Raw genomic sequence first — 20,986 nt, 5'->3', positions numbered from 1 at the left:
GGGGGTCCCCAGGCACACCCTGAAGCAGAGTTGTTCCTGCAGGGCCCCCTGTCCGTGGTGGTCACCTATGGGGGGGACCCCATCCCCAAGAGCCCCTTCCCCGTCACTGTGGCTCCCCCCCTGCAGCTGGGCAAGGTCAAGGTGCAGGGGCTCAACAGCAGTGAGTGCAGCGCTGGGGAATGGTGGGGGGACCCCAGGGAGGGGACCCTGCATGTGCGGGGTGGGGGGCGGGCCCTGGAAGGGACCCCTGAGCACTGGGGGCACCCTGGGGGAAGAAGAGACCTTGGGGGGACACCTGGGGCAGGATCAGCCTGGGGGGCACTCTGAGTGTGGGGTCAGCATGGGGTGAGGGCACATGGGGCACAGACACTGCATATGGGGGTACCTGGGTGGGGGACACACCCTGGTTATGGGGGTGCAGCTTGGGGGCCCCAAGGGTGGGTTGGGGGGCACCCTAGCAGGAGAGGTTTGGGACAGCCTGTGCATGGGAGCAACCAGGATATGGGGGACAGATATGGGTGGGGGCATGGGGGGGACACACCCTGTGGGGAAACAATTCCCTGGATGTGGGGGACACCCTTGGGTGGAGGGGACACACCCTGGGACAGACACGCACTCCCTGCCCCGGGTCTGGGGGACACATCTGGGCGTGGGGCTCTCCGTAGGTCTGGGGGCACCCCCGGGTGTGGGTGCCGCTCTGACCCCCCACTCCCCCGCAGAGGCAGAGGTGGGGCAGGTGCAGGAGTTCCAGGTGGAGGCGCAGGGCGCAGGAGGCCAGGGCCAGCTGGAGGTGAAGGTGACGGGCCCCTCGCGGCGCCCCGTGCCCTGCACAGTGGGGCCTGCCCCCCCCGGGGGCCCCCACCCCGTCACCTTCACGCCCTCCGAGGAGGGGCCCCACCGTGTCGAGGTCACCTACGACGGGCACCCGGTGCCAGGCAGCCCCTTCCCTGTGGAGGCTCTGCTGCCCCCTGACCCCTCCAAGGTGAGCCTGGCACACGCGTGTGCCACAGGGGTGTGTGTCACAGGGGTGTGTGTCACAGGTGTGTGTGTGTGTGTGTGTCACGGGGGTGTGTGTGTCCCAGCCCCTCTGTGTCCCAGCCCCTGTGTGTCCCTCTGCCCTCCTGACCCCCGTGTGCTGCTCACAAGCCCCAAATGTGCCTATACCCCCTTAACCCCTGCATGTCCCTCTTGACCCCACGTGTTCCTGTGCGAGCAGGTGGTGGCCTCGGGGCTGGGGCTGCAGGGCAGTCACACGGGGGTCCACTGACCCCTACCTGTCCCTGTGTCCCCCTGACCCCTGCATGTCCCTCTGTCCCCTTGACCTCCTCCTGTCCCTGAGTCCCCCTTGCCCTTCCCTGTCCCTGTGTGCCCCTGACCCCATGTGTCACTGTGTCCCCCTTGATCTCCCCCTGCCCCTGTGTCCCCCTGACCCCTATGTGTCCCTGTGTCCCCCTTGCCCTCCCCCTGCCCCTGTGTCCCCCTGACCCCGTGTGTCCCTGTGTCCCCCTGACCCCATGTGTCATTGTGTCCCCCTTGATCTCCCCCTGCCCCTGTGTCCCCCTGACCCCTATGTGTCCCTGTGTCCCCCTTGCCCTCCCCCTGTCCCTGTGTCCCCCTGACCCCGTGTGTCCCTGTGTCCCCTTGACCTCCTCCTGTCCCTGAGTCCCCCTTGCCCTCCCCCTGCCCCTGTGTCCCCTGACCCCGTGTGTCCCTGTGCCCGCAGGTGGTGGCCTCGGGGCCGGGGCTGAAGGGCGGCCGTGTTGGGGTGCCAGCGCCGTTCTCCATTGCCACGCAGGGCGCGGGCAGTGGGGGGCTGGGGCTGACAGTGGAGGGGCCCTGCGAGGCCAAGATCGAGTGCCAGGACAACGGGGACGGCTCGTGCGCCGTGTCCTACCTGCCCACGGCGCCCGGGGAGTACCACATCAACATCCTGTTCGCCGGGCGCCACATCCCGGGCAGCCCCTTCACGGCCGCGGTCACGGCGCCCTTCGACCCGGCCAAGGTGACGGCCTCGGGGCCGGGGCTGGAGCGCGGCCGCGCCGGCGAGGCCGCCGTGTTTTCCGTGGACTGCTCCCAGGCCGGCGAGGCCGAGCTCACCATCGAGATCCGCTCCGAGGCCGGCGTCAAGGCCGAGGTGCTGGTGCAGAACAACCGCGACGGCACCTATGCCATCACCTACACCCCGGCCTGCGCCGGCGCCTACACCATCACCATCAACTACGGCGGCCTCCCGGTGCCCAACTGCCCCGTGCGCGTCACCGTGGACCCCGCCGTGGACACCAGCAGCGTCAAGGTCTACGGCAAAGGCGTGGAGCCGCGAGGTGAGCCAGGGGCCGCGCACCGTGGCGCCTCCTTCCCTTGGGCGGGGGTCTCCTCCCGTCCCTGTGGGCATCTCCTCCTCCTGGGTACCCCTGTGGACACCAGGCATCTCCCCTCTATGAGCATCCCCATGGGCACCCCATCCCCGTGGGTATTCCCTCTCTGTGGACATCCCCGCTCACAGGCGTTCCAGCCCCATGGGCACCCCATGGACAGCTCTTGTCACGTGGGTGATTTCTGGGCACCCTCTAGACATCCCTCCATGGGCACCTGCCCCTTGCATGGACAACCCCGTCACTGTGGACTCTCCCATGGACACCAACATCTCCTCCCCATGGGCATCCGCTCTAATGGGGGCTCTCCTGGGCACCCCACAGGCGTCTCTCCTCCCCCTGTCCCCCTTGCCACCACCACTACTCAGGGTCCCTGTGGTTTTCCCCTCATTCCTGGGGGGAAGTTCTGGGGATGCAGGAGGTGTGGGGTGGGACCCCAAGGGTGTGCCAGTTGCCCCTGAGGCCCCTGTGTGCTGAGGGGGCTCTCAGAGGCTGCTGTAAGGGACCCTCAGGTGAGCTCTGGGCCCCCTGACCCCCTGTGCCCCTCAGGAGTGCTGCGGGAGGTGGGCACTGAGTTCACGGTGGATGCACGGGCCCTGGCCCCCACCGGGGGACCCCACGTCCAGGCCCGGGTGCTGAACCCCTCAGGGACCCCCATCGACACCTTCGTCACCGACCTCGGCGATGGCACCTACCGCGTGGAGTACACACCCTTCGAGGAGGGTGAGGGACCCCCACAGCCCCCCCTGGGACCCCCAACACCCCCGGAGACCCCCAGACCCTACTGGAGAGCACAGGCATCCCCAGGGGACCCCTGGGAACCTCAGGGACCATGAGCTCCCCCAGGGTCTCTGCTCCTACACCCGACTCCAGCTTCCCCCCAGGACCCCAAGTCCTGGCCAGGCATCCTCCATTCCTCATGAGGCACCTTCAGAGAGGGAGGGACCTTCCCATACCATGTCCAAGTGGGGACCCCCTTCAATTCCCGCTGGATCCCCAGAACCAGGAACCCCCAAGACCCCTGAGACACCGCCAAATCCCAACCGGGGACTCCCAGCCTCCCCAAAAAACCTCATCCAGGGATCCCCAAAACCCCCAAGGCCTTTCAAACCCCACTGAGGGACCCCCACAGCTCCTGACCCCCTGAGAATCCCCACTGCAGAGGCCCCTCGTGCCCCTCCATGGCAGTGAGTGATGTGTCCCTGTCGCAGGGCTGCACCTGGTGGAGGTGACATACGACGACGTGGCGGTCCCCAAGAGCCCGTTCCGTGTGGGGGTGGCCGAGGGCTGCGACCCCACCCGCGTTCGGGCACACGGCCCTGGCCTGGAGGGCGGCGTGGTGGGCACGGCCAACCACTTCACCGTGGAGACCAGGTGGGCACCGACCCCAGCCTCAACCCAGCCCTGCTCCCAAAGGCCCTACAAATGCCCTGCCCTACAAATGCCCTGCCCGAGCCATGTTCCACCCCATGGACCCCTCATGCTGTCCCTCTTGGGGGGTTTGGGGTGGGCAGGGCTCCCTGCTTCACTGTGGAGACCAGGTGGGCACCAGCCCTGAGTCTCTCCGTTCCCACACCCATGGACTCCTCCCCCAGAGATGTCACCTCCATGCCAGGCCACCATCTCCATTGCCTGTCGTGGAAGTGCCACCACTATCCTCTTGCACCTGTGCCCTTCATGTGCATGTCCCACCTCTATCCCACACCCCCAGCCTGTCACCTCCATCCCATGCCACCACTCTGGCATCTTCATGTTCTGCCACGGAGGTCCCACACCACCTCTTGCATCCTCTACCACCTGTGTCCTTTTCCATGGATGTGCCACCTCCATCCCATGTCACCAGGATATCATCTCTGTCCCTTTGCCATGGAGGTGCCACCTCTGCCAGGGAGGTGGCACGTCCCTCCCCCTGCCAGGGAGGTGGCACTCCATCTCCCCACCATGGCAGTTGCTCCCCCTGGCGTGCCCGTGTCACCTCTCTGAGCGGTGGCATGTCCCCAGGGGCGCGGGCACCGGGGGGCTGGGCCTGGCCATCGAGGGTCCCTCAGAGGCGAAGATGTCCTGCAAGGACAACAAGGACGGGAGCTGCGCTGTGGAGTACGTCCCCTTCACGCCTGGTGACTACGACGTCAACATCACCTTCGGCGGCCACCCCATCCCAGGTGGGCACACGCGGGGACGGGGCTGCGGGACACGTCCTCACTGTCATCTCTCAGGCACAGGGCTGTACTGTGGTCACCCACCCACGGTGGCCCCGCAGCCAAGCTGTCCCCTGCCTGTGCTGTCCCCATGGCTTTGGTACCCCCGAGGCCACACTGACCGATGGCACTGACCTTATGACACACTGACCCCACAAAGTGTCCATGACATGATGGACACGCCAACTGTATGGCCACGCTGTCCCTGTGCCCCTGTTGAGCTCATGGCCATGTTGACCTGGTCCCCACACTGCCCCCATCCCCACACTGCCCCCATCCCCACACTGCCCCCATCCCCACACTGACCCCACACTCACACTGCCCCCACACTCACACTGCCCCCATCCCCACACTGACCCCACACTCACACTGACCCCATTCCTACACTGACCCCACACTCACACTGCCCCCATCCCCACACTGACCCCACACTCACACTGACCCCATCCCCACACTGACCCCATCCCCACACTGACCCCATTCCTACACTGACCCCATCCCCACACTGCCCCCACACTCACACTGACCCCATCCCCACACTGACCCCATTCCTACACTGACCCCACACTCACACTGACCCCATCCCCACACTGACCCCATCCCCACACTGACCCCACACTCACACTGACCCCACACTCACACTGACCCCATTCCTACACTGACCCCACACTCACACTGACCCCACACTCACACTGCCCCCATCCCCACACTGCACCCACACTCCCATTGGCATTGCCACTCTGCCCCCATCCCCAGCTGCCCCATGGCGCCTCCCTCATGCCCTGACCCCTCTCTGCACACAGGGAGCCCGTTCCGGGTGCGAGTGCGGGATGCTGTGGACGCCTCCAAGGTGACGTGCTCGGGGCCGGGGCTGGGCCCCAGTGTCCGTGCCCGGCTGCCCCAGAGCTTCACCGTGGACGTCAGTGCCGCGGGACGTGCCGCCCTCGAGGTGACGCTGCTGGGGCCCACTGGTACGTGGGGACATGGGGGGCAGGGGGCCTGTGTCTCGTGGGGTGTCCTGGCCTTGGGGGTGTCCTGCCTCTTGTCCTGCTCCATAGGATGTCCTGGCCCTTGGATCCCATGGTCTATGGAGAGTCCTGCCCCTGGGGTGCCCTGACTCCTGGGTTGTCTGGCACCATGCATGCCCTGTTCCAAAGGGTGCCCAGCCTCACGGTGTCCCCTGTTATATAGGGTGTCCTACCTGTGGACGTCCTGCTCCATAGAGTGTCCTACCCCATAGGACATCCAGCCCCATGGATGTCCTTCTTCATAGGGCATCCAACTCCATGGGGTGTCGTCCTCATGGATGCTCAGATCCACCCAGGGAGGTTGTGCCCTACATACTGCTCTATGCCCTCCTGTCCCACACGTCTCCCTGCCTCACGTGTCCCCACCCCACACGTCCCACTGTCCCACAGGGCTGCCGGAGCCAGTGGAGATCCGAGACAACGGCGACGGCACCCATAAGGTCACCTACACGCCGGCCACCGATGGGCCCTACACCGTGTCCATCAAGTACGGGGGGCAGGAGGTGCCACGCAGGTGAGACCCTGCCTCGGGTGGGCACAAGGGACAGGATCCCCACACAGCCTGGAGATCCCGGCGCCCCCCTGACTCCCTGCCTCCCCCAGCCCCTTCAAGGTGACGGCGCTGCCCACCCATGATGCCAGCAAGGTGCGGGCGAGCGGCCCCGGGCTGAGCGCGGGGGGCATCCCTGCCAGCCTGCCCGTGGAATTCACCATCGACGCCCGCGACGCCGGCGAGGGGCTGCTCACGGTCCAGATCCTGGTCAGTGTGTGAGGGGGAGATGTGGGGGACTGTGAGGGTTGTGGGGGGCATGCTGGGGATGGGCTGCTCACCGTGCAGATCCTGGTCAGTGCAGGGGGGTCATGGGTGCTGAGCCCCCCATGGTGCCCTTTCCCCACACCCCGGGGTGCTGAGCCTCCCATGGTGCCCTTTCCCCACACCCCGGGGTGCTGAGCCCCATGGTGCCCCTTCCCCACACCCCGGGGTGCTGAGCCCCCCATGGTGCCCTTTCCCCACACCCCCGGGGTGCTGAGCCCCATGGTGCCCTTTCCCCACACCCCGGGGTGCTGAGCCCCACAGGGTGCCCTTTCCCCACATCCCCGGGTGCTGAGCCCCACAGGGTGCCCTTTTCCCACACCCTGGGGTGCTGAGCCCCACAGCGTGCCCTTTCCCCACACCCCGGGGTGCTGAGCCCTCCATGGTGCCCTTTCCCCACACCCCCGGGTGCTGAGCCCCACAGGGTGCCCTTTCCCCACATCCCCGGGTGCTGAGCCCCACAGGGTGCCCTTTCCCCACATCCCCGGGTGCTGAGCCCCACAGGGTGCCCTTTCCCCACACCCCCGGGGTGCTGAGCCCCCCATGGTGCCCTTTCCCCACACCCCGGGGTGCTGAGCCCCACAGGGTGCCCTTTCCCCACACCCCCGGGTGCTGAGCCCCATGGTGCCCTTTCCCCACATCCTCGGGTGCTGAGCCCCACAGCGTGCCCTTTCCCCACACCCCTGGGTGCTGAGCCCCACAGGGTGCCCCCAGCACGGGCACTGATGGGGCTGCCTGCAGGACCCCGAGGGACAGCCCAAGAAGGCCTCGATCCGGGACAACGGGGACGGCACCTACACGGTGTCCTACGTGCCCGACGTGCCGGGGCGCTACACCAGCACTGTCAAGTACGGGGGAGACGAGATCCCCGCATCGCCCTTCCGCGTCCTGGCCGTGCCCTCTGGCGATGCCAGCAAGTGCCTCGTCACAGGTGGGGCTGCCCCCCAGTGTCCCTATGCTGACCCGTGTCATCCCCTTGCTGGCCTCTGGCATCCCCTTGCTGACGCACAGCATCCCCTCACTGCCCCACGATGTCCCCTCGCTGCCCCAGCGCACCCCTCCCTGCCCCACGGCGTCCCTCTTGCCCCACAGCATCCCCTCCTGCCCCACAACATCCATATGCTGACCCACAGTGTCCCTCTGCTGTCCCACAACACCCATATACTGACCCACAGTGCCCCCCTGCTGCCCCGCAGCACCCAGCCCAGACACCCCTGCCTTACCCCCACCACCCCGTGGCTGCCCCCCAGCACACGCCCTGCCCCACTGCTGCCCCCCAGCACACCCCCTGCCCCACTGCTGCCCCCCAGCACCCCTGCCACCGCCCCAGACCTGCCCCGCGGCGCAGTGGGGATGAATGGGTGCCCCCAGGACAGGATGTGCCGGCCCCCCCGGAGCTCCCCGGCCCCCTCGGCCCCCCTGGCCCCCCAACCAGCCCCCCAACCCCTTCTCACCGCTCTCCCTGGTCTTTCTTGCAGTATCCATTGGGGGCCATGGACTGGGTAAGTGGTGCCAGGGGGCAGTTGGGGGGCTGGGAGGAGGCAGTTGGGGGATAGGTTTGGAGCCCCCCCGTGGCCCTGACCCCACCCTCCCTGCAGGTGCCTGCCTGGGCCCCACGATCCAGATCGGCGAGGAGACGGTGATCACGGTGGACGCAAAGGCGGCGGGGCAGGGCAAGGTCACCTGCAAGGTGTCAACGCCTGACGGTGCCGAGCTGGACGTGGATGTGGTGGAAAACCACGACGGCACTTTTGACATCTTCTACACCGCTCCTGAGCCCGGCAAATACGTCATCACCATCCGCTTTGGTGGGGAGCACGTCCCTAACAGCCCCTTCCATGTCATGGTGAGTGGGGCACGTCCCTAACAACCCCTGCCATGTCACGGTGAGTGGGGTACGTCCCCAACAGCCCCTGCCATGTCATGGTGAGTGGGGCACTGCATTTTGAACACCAGGATGAAATCTTGGTGGGGTTGGGAAATGGTGGATCCAAGGGGCAAAGAGTTGAGGGCACAACGGACAGCAAGGGACAGATTTTGAACACCAGGGTAACACCATGGTGGGGTTGGAACCTCGTGGTAGGCATCAACAGACAGAGGACTGGGGCCATGGTCAACACCAAGGGACAGAGAGTTGAGTCAGTCAGCGTGGAGCTGCAAGAGCACAATGGGCACTGTAGGGTTGGGGGACCATGATGGGAGTTATGGAACTGGGGGACCATAGAGGGGCAGTGCTGGGACAATGGTGACCATCATGGAGCTGAGAGTTGGGAGACCATGGTGGGCACTGTGGGGCCAGGGCTGTGGTGTTGGGCGTTGTTAGGATCATGGTGGACACCATGGGGTTTGGAGGTCTGAGGATCATTACAGGGCTGGGAGCCCACCTTGGGCATTCTCATGTCCCCTCTATGGCCACCCTGGGGCTGGGAGCCCACCATGAGGTTCTCACCTTCCCTCTCTGCCCCATGATCAGGCCACGGAGGAGCCCCCAGCCACCACCGAGAACCTCCGGCCCTTCAACCTCGTCATCCCCTTCACGGTGCAGAAGGGTGAGATCACAGGTACAGCACTGGGTTGTGGGGATGGGGAGCACCCCTTCAGGCACCAGCCCCCTCTTGGTGCCCCTACTGACGGAATACCCCCAGGTGAGGTGCGGATGCCCTCGGGGAAGACAGCGCGGCCCAGCATCACCGACAACAAGGACGGGACGGTGACAGTGCACTATGCCCCCTCTGAGAAGGGGCTGCACGAGATGGACATTCGCTACGATGGCAACCACATCCCTGGTGAGCTGCTGGGGGGCACTGGGGGGCACTGGGAGGTGTCTGAGGAAAGTGGATGCAACTATGCCCTGGCTGGGCTCCTGTGGGGCAGGCACGCACCACGGTGTGGAATGTCCCTGTGGAATGTCTCTGTGGGGTCCATGGTTGGTCACCCTTGTGTTGGGGTGTCCCTGACCGTTGTCCCTTGTGTCCCCAGGGAGTCCCCTCCAGTTCTACGTGGATGCCATCAACCCACGCCACGTCAGTGCCTATGGGCCTGGGCTGAGCCATGGGATGGTCAACAAGCCGTGCACATTCACCATTGTCACCAAGGATGCTGGCGAGGGTGAGTGATGGCCAAGGGGGGCTGGGAGGTCATGGGGACCCCCCAGTGCCATCAGGAGGGACTGGAGAGCCCTGCTGCCTCCCCTTGTCCAGTGCCTTCTGACAACGCCTGTGCCTCCAGGTGGGCTGTCGCTCGCGGTGGAAGGTCCCTCCAAGGCGGAGATCACCTGCCAGGACAACAAGGACGGGACATGCACCGTGTCCTACCTGCCCACAGCCCCTGGCGACTACAGCATCATCGTGCGCTTTGATGACAAACACATCCCGGGCAGCCCCTTCACTGCCAAGATCACTGGTGAGACAGGCTGGGGCACCGTGCACACTGCGGGCTGGGGCAGTTCTGGGGGCTCTTGGCAGCTCCACATGGCCATGGGGGCACCTGGTTGGCCATGGAGACATCTATGGAGTAATGGCCATGAGGGCACCTGCGAGGCTGTGGGGGCACTTGTATGGCCATGGGGGCACCTGTGGGTCACAAAGACCATGACATGGTCATGGGGACACCTGTGGGGTAATGGGCACACTTGCCCCATGGCCATTGGGACAGCTGTGGTGTCTCTTGTCCATCCCTGGCCACCAGGATCCCCCCTCCCATGGCCTTGGGGACACTGTGAAACCTTGGAGTCCCCAAACCATGGCCATGGGGGTGTCACAGAGCTTTGAGGACCCCATCACAAGGCCATGTAGACCTTGTGGGGACTCTATCCATGGCCTTGAGGATGCTATTCACACGGCTTTGGGCGACCCTTGACTCTGAGGACCCTCTCCATATGTCCACTGGGACCTTGTGGGGGCTTTGGGAACCCCTGGGATCATATTCATCTTGTCGTCCACCTTGGGCTGATGTCCCTGCTGATGGCGTCTCTGCAGGGGATGACTCCATGCGCACGTCCCAGCTCAATGTGGGCACCTCAACGGATGTGTCCCTGAAGATCGCAGAGACGGACCTGAGCCTGCTGGCGGCCACCATCCGCGCACCCTCGGGCAACGAGGAGCCATGCCTGCTCAAGAGGCTGCCCAACCGCCACATCGGTGTGCAGGGACACGGGGACACCACGGGGACACCACGGGGACACCACGGGGACACAGGGACATGCAGATGTGGCACAGGAGAACTGGCACATGGGCACATGAGAGGAGGATGTGGGACCTGGGGACTTGTTGGGACAGGGAACAGTGGGACTAGGGGGTCAGAGGGATGGGTAGCCTTGTGGCATTGGGTCAGCAGGGGGTTGGTGGCCATAGTCAGGGGACTTGGATGGTGGCCATGGGCTGGTGGAGGTGGCCAGGGGCTAGTGGCAGTGGCTTGGGGATGGTACATGTGTAGTGGCCATGTCTGGTGGTGGTGTGTGACCGCTGTGTCCTCCCCAGGCATCTCATTCACGCCCAAGGAGGTGGGCGAGCACGTGGTGAGCGTGCGGAAGAGCGGGCAGCACGTCACCAACAGCCCCTTCAAGATCCTGGTGGGACAGTCAGAGATTGGTGATGCTGGACGGGTCAAAGTGTGGGGCCAGGGGCTTCTGGAGGGCCACACCTTTGAGGTGGCTGAGTTCATCGTGGACACACGCAGCGCTGGTGAGGACATGGTGGGGGATGGCCATGGGGCAGGGCTAGCCATGGCCAAGGGCTGGATGGGGTGATGGCCGTGACCATGAGTAGGCTGTGGCCATCCAAGGATGAGGTGGTGGCCATGGTTATTGCTGTGGTGTACTAAGGCCACATGTGATGGTGGCCAGAGCTATATGTGGCCAGGAAGGGATGGTGGTGATGGTCATGGCCAAGGCTGGATGGTCCCTGTGGCTGGGGCTGGATGGTGGCTGTGGTGGCCATGTGGCCATAGCCAGGATGATTTGAGGACCATGGCCATGCTACAGCTGTGGCCAGCACAGGATCAGGTGGTGGCTATACTGTGACCTTCATCTAAATGGGACGGTGACCATGGTGGTGGCATGGCCAATGCCCAGGTGAAATGTGGCTAAGGCCATGCCATGGCTGTGGACAACAGGATGGGCTGGTGGCCATGATTATGGGCATGGTTTGACCGTGGCCAGGATGGTGTGGTGGCCATGTCCATGGTGCAGCCAAGAGGGTGATGCTGTGGTGACCATGGCATGGCCGTGGCCAGGACAGGGGTGATGACTGGGATTGGGTGGTGACCATGGACAATTTGGGTTTGTGGCTGTGGTGTGACCATGACCAGGACAGGGACAGCCTCCATGGGACACCGCTGATCACATCCCCATATCCACCCAGGTTACGGCGGGCTGGGCCTGTCCATTGAGGGCCCCAGCAAGGTGGACATTAACTGCGAGGACATGGAGGATGGCACCTGCAAAGTCACCTACTGCCCCACCGAGCCCGGCAACTACATCATCAACATCAAGTTTGCTGACAAACATGTCCCAGGTGGGGCTGGGAGACACATGGGGGACAGAGGGCAGTGGTGGGGAGGGGTGCTAGGAGCCCAGGGGGTGACGGAGGTAACTGTGTCCCACAGGGAGCCCCTTCACGGTGAAGGTGACGGGTGAGGGGCGCATGAAGGAGAGCATCACGCGCCGGCGGCAGGCACCCTCCATCGCCACTGTTGGCAGCACCTGCGACCTCAACCTCAAGATCCCAGGTATGGTTGGCCTTCCTCCTTCTTCTCCTCCTCCTTCTTCTCCTCCTCCTACCCCCTCCTCCTCCCACCCTCCCTCCTTCTCCTCCTCCTCCTCCTCCTCCTCTTTTCCTCCTCTTCCTCTTCCTTCTCCTCTTCTCATCTTCCATCCCCCATTATCCTCCTCTTCATGCTCCATCATCCTCCTCTCTTCCTCCTCTTCTTCTCCCTTCTCCGTCCTAATCTTCTTCCTCCTCCTGCTCTGTGGGCCGTGGGGATGGAGACACATCTCAGCCACTCCAGCTCTGATTTCTCCTTGCTTCCTCTTTCTCTCCCCTCCGTGCGTCTGTGTCCATGTCTGTGTCCCTCTGTGTGCCTGTGCCTGCGTCCTTGCATCCCACTGTGCATGCCACCCCGCACTGATACCTCTGCCCACATGTCTGTGTGTCCATTCACACCTATCCACGTGTCCATCTCTGCCTTCATCCACCCTTGGCTCCACCCCTCCCCGCACCATTCTCTACTTCCAACCCTGTGACCACCCATGTCTCCCCCCATCATGATTCCATCCTCCCTGTGTCCATCCTTGTCTCCATCCCCCCGTGTCTCCACTCATCCACGTCTCCTCCCACCACTACATCCATCCCTCTGTCCATTCATCCCCATGTCTGTCCATATCCTCCTGCGTCCCCGTCACCGCTCTGTGCACCCTTCCATTCCCCATCTGTGCTCACACCCTGTGGTCCCCACGTGTCCCCACGTGTCCCCACGTGTCCGCACTGTCCCTGTGTGTCCTGCGGGGCGTCCCCCAGGGAACTGGTTCCAGATGGTGTCGGCGCAGGAGCGGCTGACGCGCACGTTCACGCGCAGCAGCCACACGTACACACGCACGGAGCGCACCGAGATCAGCAAGACGCGCGGCGGCGAGACCACGCGCGAGGTGCACGTGGAGGAATCGACCCGCGTGGGCGGCGCCTTCCCCCGCGCGCCCCCGGAGCCCTTCGGGGCCTTCGGGGCCTTCGGGACCCGCGAGGGCATCGGCGCCTTCGCAGCGCCCGCGCGCGCACACGAGGGTGCGTCCTGCCCCGGGGCGCTCGGGGTGCAGCAAAGTGGGAGTGCACAGGGGCCGCGTGGCCACGAGGGGCACGGGCACACCTGGGCTGGGCGTGCAGGGCACTGCGCTTGCACGAGGGGCGGGTGAGCATGAGGGGCACGGGCACACCTGGGCTGGGCGTGCAGGGCACTGCGCTTGCACAAGGGGTGGGCAGCTCTAGCTCTTCGCACACGCAGGTGCACACCTGCTTACAGGGTGTGTGTGCTCAGCCCAGAGGGCTGTGGGTCCCCTCGGCACGGGTCTGCAGTGCCTCAAGGGCGTGTGCATGTGTGTGCACATGTGTGTGTGACTGTGTGTGTGTGTGCACGCTGGCAAGTGCACATGTCCTGTGCATGAGGGGGTGCACTTGCAGGGTGAGGTGCACCCACTGGTCGTGTACATGGGCTCTGGTGGGTGTTGTGATGTCAGGGCACACTGGTGGCAGGGTGGTGGGATGGCAGTGACAAGGTGCCCTGGTGGTGGGGTAGCAGGGCGTGAGTGTGCCAGGGAGCCCTTGGGATGACGGTGAGAAGGTGATGGGGCAATGGGGTGCCCCAGTGCCCTGGTAGCAGAGTGACAGGATGTTGGGGTGACAAGGATGACACAGTGCCCTAGTGACGGGGTGCAGGGGTGCTGTGGTGCCAGGGTGATGTCTTGATGGGTGACAGGGTGCCATGGTGAGAGGTGCTGGGATGCCATAGTGACATGGTGATATGGAAATGGGGTGCAGAGGGGCTGGGGTGCAGGGGTACCTGGCTTACAGGATGATGGAGTGATGTGGTGATGAGGTGCTCTGATGGCAGGATGAGTGTGCCAGGTAGTGATGGGGTGCTGGGGTGCCAAAGTGGCACAGTGGTGGTGTGACAACAACGGGGTGATGCTGGGGTGCCCAGGTGCCCGCGGGGGTGACATGGTGTGTGACTGCAGGCGAGGCACCGGCGCAGGAGCTGGGGTGCCATAGTGGTGGGGTGCTGGGGTGGCCCTGGGGTGCGCTGTTTAGGGGTGCCCGCGGTGACGCGGCGCGTGCCCGCAGGCGAGGCGTCGGCGCAGGAGCTGTCGGCGCAGGTGCTGAGCCCGTCGGGGCAGCGGCGCGAGGCCGAGGTGGTGCCGGGGGCCGCGGGGGTGTACAGCGTGCGCTTCGTGCCCCAGGAGACGGGCGCCCACACCGTCAGCGTCAAGTTCCGCGGGCAGCACGTGCCTGGGAGCCCCTTCCAGTTCACCGTGGGGCCGCTGGGCGAGGGCGGCGCCCACAAGGTGCGCGCGGGGGGCACCGGGCTGCAGCGCGCCGTGGCCGGCACGCCAGGTACGGGGACGCTGGGGGCCGGGGGGCTCTGGGGGCTGTGGGTGTGTGGTGGGGATGTGTGGGCAATGAGGGACGGGTGCTCTTGGGGGATGTGTGTGGGGCCTGGGTGCTGCTGGGGGGGCAGGTGCTATGGGTGCTGTGTGCGTGGGGTGCTGGTGAAATCTGGGGGCTCTGGGTGCTGTGATGGGGGATTTGGGTACAGCTGGGTGTGGGGGCAATGGGGGGGCGTCATAGGTGCTCTGTGTTCCATGGGTCGGCTGTGGGTTCTTTGGGGGAGCATGGGGAGGTGGGTGCAGGTCTGTGCTGGGTGTCACCATCCCGGGGTGCCATCGAGGCCAGGGTGACCCCGGTGGCCCCCCCAGCTGAGTTCAGCATCTGGACGCGTGAGGCGGGCGCGGGGGGCCTCTCCATCGCTGTCGAGGGGCCCAGCAAGGCCGAGATCTCCTTTGAGGACCGCAAGGACGGCTCCTGTGGCGTCTCCTACCTGGTGCAGGAGCCAGGTGAGGGGGGGCTGTACCCCAACACCCCCAACCACCCTAACCACCCCTAACATCCCCCAGGGTGCTCAGCCTGGGGCTGGGGCCACAGGACCCTCATATGAGGAGGAACCCACATGCAAATGTATCCCCAATTAAGGGTATTCCCCCAGGAGGATGTCCCCAAATAAAGGTGTCTCTCTGCTCAGGTGTCCCCATGGGAGGGTGTCTCTGTGCATGGGTGTCCCCACATAACAGTGTTCCCAAGGGAAGGTGTCCCTGTGTGGGGGCTCCCTGCCTGACTGTCCCCTGTCCCCCAGGTGACTACGAGGTGTCCATCAAGTTCAATGAGGAGCACATCCCTGACAGCCCCTTCATTGTCCCCGTCGCCTCCCACTCGGATGATGCCCGACGCCTCACTGTCACCAGCCTGCAGGTACAGCAGGGGACAGCCCCTGTGGAACCCTGGGGCACCCCTGGGCTCACGTGCCACAGGATGCCCGCTGGGTCCCCAGGTCACCCTTGGGCTGCTCTGAGCCCCTATTGCACTCTTGGGATGCCCACTGTGTGCCACCACTGGGTCTCCTGTGGCACCTTGGGCCCTCTGGAGCCACCTCTCCCTCCCTCATGTCACCCCTAGACCACCTTTATGTCCCCCTGTGCCAGCCTTGGGACCCTCTCTGGTGCCAGTCTCGCGTCCCTTGTGTCACACTGCACCCCTGTGTCACCCGTGGGCCCCATGGTGTTCCCCACTGCCCCCCTGCCTTGTCCCCTCATTCCCGGGGGTGACCCAGCTGGCACCATTCACGATGTCCCCCTGTCCCCCTGTCCCTGATGCCGCTGTGGTGTCCCCACAGGAGACAGTGGCAGTGAACCAGCCAGCGTCCTTCGCCGTGCAGCTGAACGGGGCACGCGGCGTCATCGACGCCAAGGTGCACACGCCTGCAGGGGTGGTGGAGGAGTGCTACGTGTCCGAGCTGGACAGCGGTGAGGGGACACCCTGGGGACACTGTGGGGACACCGGCTCTGCAGATGTGGGGTTGTGGCACAGGGTGCAAGACACGGGGACATCATGTGATGTGGGGACATGGGGCTTGAGAGCATGGGAACATGGGGTATGGGGACAGAGTGACACAGGAACATGAGGACACAGGACGTGGTGACACGATGGCATCCCCCAGACTAGTACACACTGGGGTTCTTGCATGGGGTGTGGAGATACAGGGATGTGGGGACACGGGCCACAGGGGTGTGGGGATGTGTCAGTGTCCCCTGATATGCACTGGGGTTCCTGCTGTGCGAGAACAGGGCTGTAGGGACATGGGGACACAGGGACACGGGGGTGTGGGGACATGGGGACACAGGGACACGGGGGTGTGGGGACATGGGGACACAGGGACACGGAGGTGTGGGGACACAGGGGCACAGGGGTGTGGGGACACAGGGACACGGTGACGTGTCTGTGTCCCCCAGACCGGTACGCGCTGGGGTTCCTGCCGCGGGAGAACGGAGTGCACTCCATCGACCTGCGCTTCAATGGGCGCCACGTGCCCGGGAGCCCCTTCAACATCCGTGTGGGCGAGCAGAGCCAGGCCGGGGACCCCGGGCTCGTCACTGCCTTCGGGCCCGGCCTCGAGGGTGGCCGCACAGGTGACAGTGCTGTGGAGACAGGGATGGGGCTGTGCGAGGGGGGCGGGCACAGACACGGCCGTGAAACGGTGATGGGGACGGAGCCACAATGGAGATGTGGCCATGGCGCTGCCATGGTGGGAACGTGGCCGTGGGTGGTGACCACAACGGTGTCCTGGTGTCCCCCCCATGATGCCATCCCCACGTCCATCTCCCAGGGGTGCCCTCAGAGTTCCTGGTGCAGACAGCCAACGCAGGGGCAGGAGCACTGGCTGTCACCATTGATGGCCCCTCCAAAGTGGAGCTGGACTGTACCGAGGTTCCCGAGGGCCACCGCGTCACCTACACCCCGATGGCCCCTGGCAACTACCTCATCTCCATCAAGTATGGAGGCCCCCACCACATCGTAGGGAGCCCTTTCAAGGCCAAGGTCACTGGTATGAACAGGGGGGACATGGGGCTGGGAGGGGACATGGGTACATGGGTATTGGGAGGGACATGGGGACAGAGAGGAACACGGAACTAGTGGGGACACGGGAACTGAGGGGGACATGGGGACGCTGGGGCCCCTTCAAGGCCAAGGTCAGTGGTGCAGATGGGCTGGGGGCAGACACGGGGATGGGGGGCATGGAAAAGGGAGACTGGGGGAGGAGAACACGGGAGTCCCCTGTGTGGGGTGACAAGGGTCAATGATGGCCATGATGGAGAGTTGCAGGAGGGCCACCCTGCAGGACCCCAGGGTGACAGCAGTGGGGGGGGGTGCGGGGGGCAACGTGGTGTAGGAGCCCCAGGATGACACAGTGGGGATCCCAGGGGAGGGGGGCTGTCCCTGAAAGATGTCCCCCCAGCTCGCTGTGATGGGGGTGTCCCACGGTGGGGGCTGACCGTGTCCCCCCGGTGCTCCGCAGGCCCACGGCTGTCGGGCGGGCACAGTCTGCACGAGACCTCGACGGTGCTGGTGGAGCCGGTGGTGAGGGCGGGCTCGCGGGGCCCCCCCGCCTTTGGGGGGGTCACCAAGGCCCCGTCAGACGCTGGGCAGGTGGTGGCCCGGGGGCCAGGGCTGGCAGCCGCCCGCCTCGGCCACAAGAACCACTTCACCGTGGACTGCAGCAAGGCCGGTGAGGGCACTGGGGGCTGGGAGGGCAGATGGGGCTCAGCAGGCGCTCCTAGGGAGCCCTGTGAGGGCTTGGAGGAGAGGTGGGGGGGTCTCTGGGGTGTTCAGGGAATTCTGGGGAGTCTGCAGAAAGGATGGGGGGGTTAAAGGCGGGCCTGGGGGCCCTGGGAGGGCATGGGGTGGGTGGGTGGGGGAGTCTGGTGGAGGGTCTGGGAGGCAGGGGGGAAGCTCGGGGCCACCCTGGGGTCTCGAGCTCAGGGTTCACCCTGCCTGTGTCCCCCAGGCACAAACATGCTGCTGGTGGGGGTGCACGGCCCCAAGGCGCCGTGCGAGGAGGTGCACGTGAAGCACGAGGGGAACCGCGTGTACACGGTGACCTACAGCGTGCGGGAGCGCGGCGAGTACGTGCTGCTGCTGCGCTGGGGCGACCGCGACGTGCCGGGGAGCCCCTTCCGCGTCACGGCGGCCTGAGCGCCCCGTGCGGGGGGCACGGGCTGGCAATAAAGCACTGGGAGAGGAACGGGGTCCGCGTGGTGACTGGGGACACGGCCTGCGTGGGGCTGGGGTGGGGCTGGGGACACGGCACGCGTGGGGCTGGGGTGGGGCTGGGGACACGGCACGCGTGGGGCTGGGGACACGGCACGCGTGGGGCTGGGGTGGGACTGGGGACAGGGCACGCGTGGGGCTGGGGTGGGACTGGGGACAGGGCACGCGTGGGGCTGGGGACATGGCATGCGTGGGACTGGGGACATGGCACACGTGGGGCTGGGGACACGGCACGCGTGGGGCTGGGGACACGGCACGCGTGGGGCTGGGGTGAGACTGGGGACATGGCACACGTGGGGCTGAGGACACGGCACACATGGGGCTGGGGACATGGCACGCGTGGGGCTGGGAGCAGGTCAGGCCGGGGCCACGCTGCAGAAGGACGCCAGGTCTAGGGGTGTCCTGAGCAAGACACCACAATTGCAGGGTGTGCAGAACAGCACAGCAGGGTTTAGGGATGGCCCTGGGGGTCCGGGGCAGAATGGTGGGGCCCGGGGTGTTCGGGACTCCAAGGGGATTTCATGGAAGAACAGCGGCAGCCTGGGGGCCCGGGGGGGTTCGGGGGTCCAAGGGGATTCCATGGCAGAACAGCGGCAGCCTGGGGGCCCGGGGGGTTCAGGCTCCAAGGGGATTCCATGGAAGAACAGCGGCAGCCTGCGGGGCCCGGGGGGTTCGGGCTCCAAGGGGATTCCATGGAAGAACAGCGGCAGCCTGGGGGCCCGGGGGGGTTCGGGGGTCCAAGGGGATTCCATGGCAGAACAGCGGCAGCCTGGGGGCCCGGGGGGTTCGGGCTCCAAGGGGATTCCATGGAAGAACAGCGGCAGCCTGGGGGCCCGGGGGGTTCGGGCTCCAAGGGGATTCCATGGAAGAACAGCGGCAGCCTGGGGGCCCGGGGGGGTTCGGGGGTCCAAGGGGATTCCATGGCAGAACAGCGGCAGCCTGGGGGCCCGGGGGGTTCGGGCTCCAAGGGGATTCCATGGAAGAACAGCGGCAGCCTGGGGGCCCGGGGGGTTCGGGGCTCCAAGGGGATTCCATGGAAGAACAGCGGCAGCCTGCGGGGCCCGGGGGGTTCGGGCTCCAAGGGGATTCCATGGAAGAACAGCGGCAGCCTGGGGGGCCCGGGGGGTTCGGGGGTCTCGGCCAGCGCGGTGCGAGGTGCCTGCGGGGCCCGTGCCGCCCGGTAGGGGGCGCTGTGCAGGGGAGCGCCCCGCGTCCCCTCAAGGACACGGCGCTCTGCGCATGCGCGCGGTGAGGGGCGGGGCCGGCGATAGGGGTGGGGCGAGGACACGGAGGGGCGTGGCCAGCAGGGGCGCGGGTCCTCCCCCGGCGGTAGGCGGGGCCGGGCCGCGTTGCCGGGCAGCGGTGGGCGGGGCGCTCCGGGAGCGGCGGCGGAACCCGGAAGCGGCGGCGGGTTCCGGTCGGTCCCGGCCGGTCCCGATCCCCACTGCCTCTCCCGGCGGCGCATCCCCACCCGCCGGCTCCCGGCAGCCGCTGTCCCACGGTCCGTGTCCCGACGGATTCCGTTCCCAGTGGGCCCCGGGCATGGCGGGCCGCGGGAAGCTGATCGCGGTGATGGGCGACGAGGACACGGTGACCGGGTTTCTGCTGGGCGGCATCGGGGAACTGGACAAGCACCGGCGGCCCAACTTCCTGGTGGTGGAGAAGGAAACAAGTCTGGCGGAGATCGAGGAGACGTTCCGGTGTGTGTGGGGGGAAGGCGGCCTGGGAGGGCTCTGGCGGCCTGAGGGGGGCCGGGGGGATCAGTAAGGTTCTGGGTGCTGAGGGCTCCGTGCGGTGCCCGTGTGAGCGCACAGCGGGGGCTGTGAGGGGGATCCAGCCCGGCTCTGGGCTCCGGGGTGTCGGTAAGGTTCTGGGTGCTGAGGGCTCCCTGAGGTGCCAGTGTGAGCGCACAGCGGGCACTCTGAGGGGACCCAGCCCGGCTCTGGGCTCCAGGGTGTCGGTAAGGTTCGGGGGGCCGGGGGGGACCCAGCCCGGCTCTGGGCTCCGGGGCTCGCAGAGTTGCGGCGGGGGAGGGAGAGGGCCGGCAGAATGTGGGCTCAGGCTGCCCGGAGCGCTCAGCGGATCGGGGCCCAGCAGCGTGTCCCGCCCGCACGGGCTCTCCGTGCCCCTCACTCTCCCTTTCTCCCCTCGGCAGGGGTTTCCTGGCGCGGGAGGACGTGGGCATGATCCTGATCTCGCAGGCGCTGGCGGAGCAGATCCGGCCGGCGGTCGCCGCCCACGCCCGGGCGCTGCCCGCGGTGCTCGAGATCCCCTCCAAGGACCACCCCTACGACCCGGCCCGGGACTCGGTGCTGCGCCGCGCCCGGGGGCTCTTCGCGCCCGACGAGCTGCGATAGAGCCCCCCAGGACCCCCGGCCCCTCCCCACACCCCCCAAATCCCCCTCTAACTCCCCCCAGTACCCCCTGTGTGCCAGCCCCCGCAGCTCGCCCAGTCTGTCCCCTGCGCCCGTGGCCTCTTTGCACCCAGTCACGGGTGACTGACTCCCCCAGACGGTCCCCGGTACCTTCCCAGCAGCCCCAAAAGGTCCTCCACCACTCCCCCAGCTTCTTACACTCAACAACCTGTGGTACCCCAAAACAGCCCCTGGTGCCCTATGGGGTCACAAGCCAGGCCTGGGGGTCTCCATCCCAGGGAAGCCCACCCAGGGGCCCCAGCCCATCTGGGGCAGTTGTGCCCCATGCCTGGGGG

The 20,986-nt window shown here is 66.2% G+C and overlaps 2 protein-coding genes across 2 annotated transcripts in view; both read left to right on the top strand.

Moving 5' to 3' along the window:
• The window catches only part of FLNC (filamin C), a 29,403-nt gene extending 11,202 nt beyond the window's left edge, over positions 1-18,201 (top strand). The window contains exons 19-47 of the mRNA XM_058022411.1: positions 43-160; positions 720-982; positions 1,724-2,321; positions 2,922-3,095; positions 3,584-3,746; positions 4,374-4,534; positions 5,374-5,541; positions 5,989-6,112; positions 6,202-6,358; positions 7,154-7,343; positions 7,891-7,914; positions 8,011-8,258; positions 8,886-8,973; positions 9,058-9,198; positions 9,392-9,520; positions 9,641-9,814; positions 10,390-10,551; positions 10,891-11,094; positions 11,773-11,925; positions 12,017-12,139; positions 12,928-13,188; positions 14,242-14,511; positions 14,874-15,011; positions 15,308-15,423; positions 15,845-15,974; positions 16,461-16,637; positions 16,835-17,053; positions 17,525-17,734; positions 18,014-18,201. Coding sequence (XP_057878394.1) covers positions 43-160; positions 720-982; positions 1,724-2,321; positions 2,922-3,095; positions 3,584-3,746; positions 4,374-4,534; positions 5,374-5,541; positions 5,989-6,112; positions 6,202-6,358; positions 7,154-7,343; positions 7,891-7,914; positions 8,011-8,258; positions 8,886-8,973; positions 9,058-9,198; positions 9,392-9,520; positions 9,641-9,814; positions 10,390-10,551; positions 10,891-11,094; positions 11,773-11,925; positions 12,017-12,139; positions 12,928-13,188; positions 14,242-14,511; positions 14,874-15,011; positions 15,308-15,423; positions 15,845-15,974; positions 16,461-16,637; positions 16,835-17,053; positions 17,525-17,734; positions 18,014-18,201 — 5,271 coding nt within the window. The remainder of the gene's footprint in view (positions 1-42; positions 161-719; positions 983-1,723; positions 2,322-2,921; positions 3,096-3,583; positions 3,747-4,373; positions 4,535-5,373; positions 5,542-5,988; positions 6,113-6,201; positions 6,359-7,153; positions 7,344-7,890; positions 7,915-8,010; positions 8,259-8,885; positions 8,974-9,057; positions 9,199-9,391; positions 9,521-9,640; positions 9,815-10,389; positions 10,552-10,890; positions 11,095-11,772; positions 11,926-12,016; positions 12,140-12,927; positions 13,189-14,241; positions 14,512-14,873; positions 15,012-15,307; positions 15,424-15,844; positions 15,975-16,460; positions 16,638-16,834; positions 17,054-17,524; positions 17,735-18,013) is intronic.
• Positions 18,202-19,648: 1,447 nt separating this feature from the next.
• On the top strand, positions 19,649-20,867 carry ATP6V1F (ATPase H+ transporting V1 subunit F). The gene is made up of 2 exons (XM_058022826.1): positions 19,649-19,976; positions 20,432-20,867. The coding sequence occupies exons 1-2, from the start codon at positions 19,819-19,821 to the stop codon at positions 20,631-20,633; spliced, it is 360 nt and encodes a 119-aa protein (XP_057878809.1). The 5' UTR covers positions 19,649-19,818; the 3' UTR covers positions 20,634-20,867.
• Positions 20,868-20,986: the final 119 nt, after the last annotated feature.

The sequence above is a fragment of the Melospiza georgiana genome, chromosome 4 (assembly GCF_028018845.1).
Source record: "Melospiza georgiana isolate bMelGeo1 chromosome 4, bMelGeo1.pri, whole genome shotgun sequence".
Classification (NCBI taxonomy): domain Eukaryota; kingdom Metazoa; phylum Chordata; class Aves; order Passeriformes; family Passerellidae; genus Melospiza; species Melospiza georgiana.
Note: the sequence above shows the minus strand (reverse complement) of the source record. Positions and strands in the feature narration are given on the sequence as shown.

What these genes read in the sequence shown, in the direction of transcription:
- ATP6V1F (XM_058022826.1), top strand. Translation starts at nt 19,819, where the DNA reads ATGGCGGGCCGCGGGAAGCTGATCGCGGTGATGGGCGACGAGGACACG. An exon ending in GAGATCGAGGAGACGTTCCG is followed by an intron (nt 19,977 to 20,431) that starts GTGTGTGTGGGG and finishes TCCCCTCGGCAG; the next exon opens with GGGTTTCCTGGCGCGGGAGG.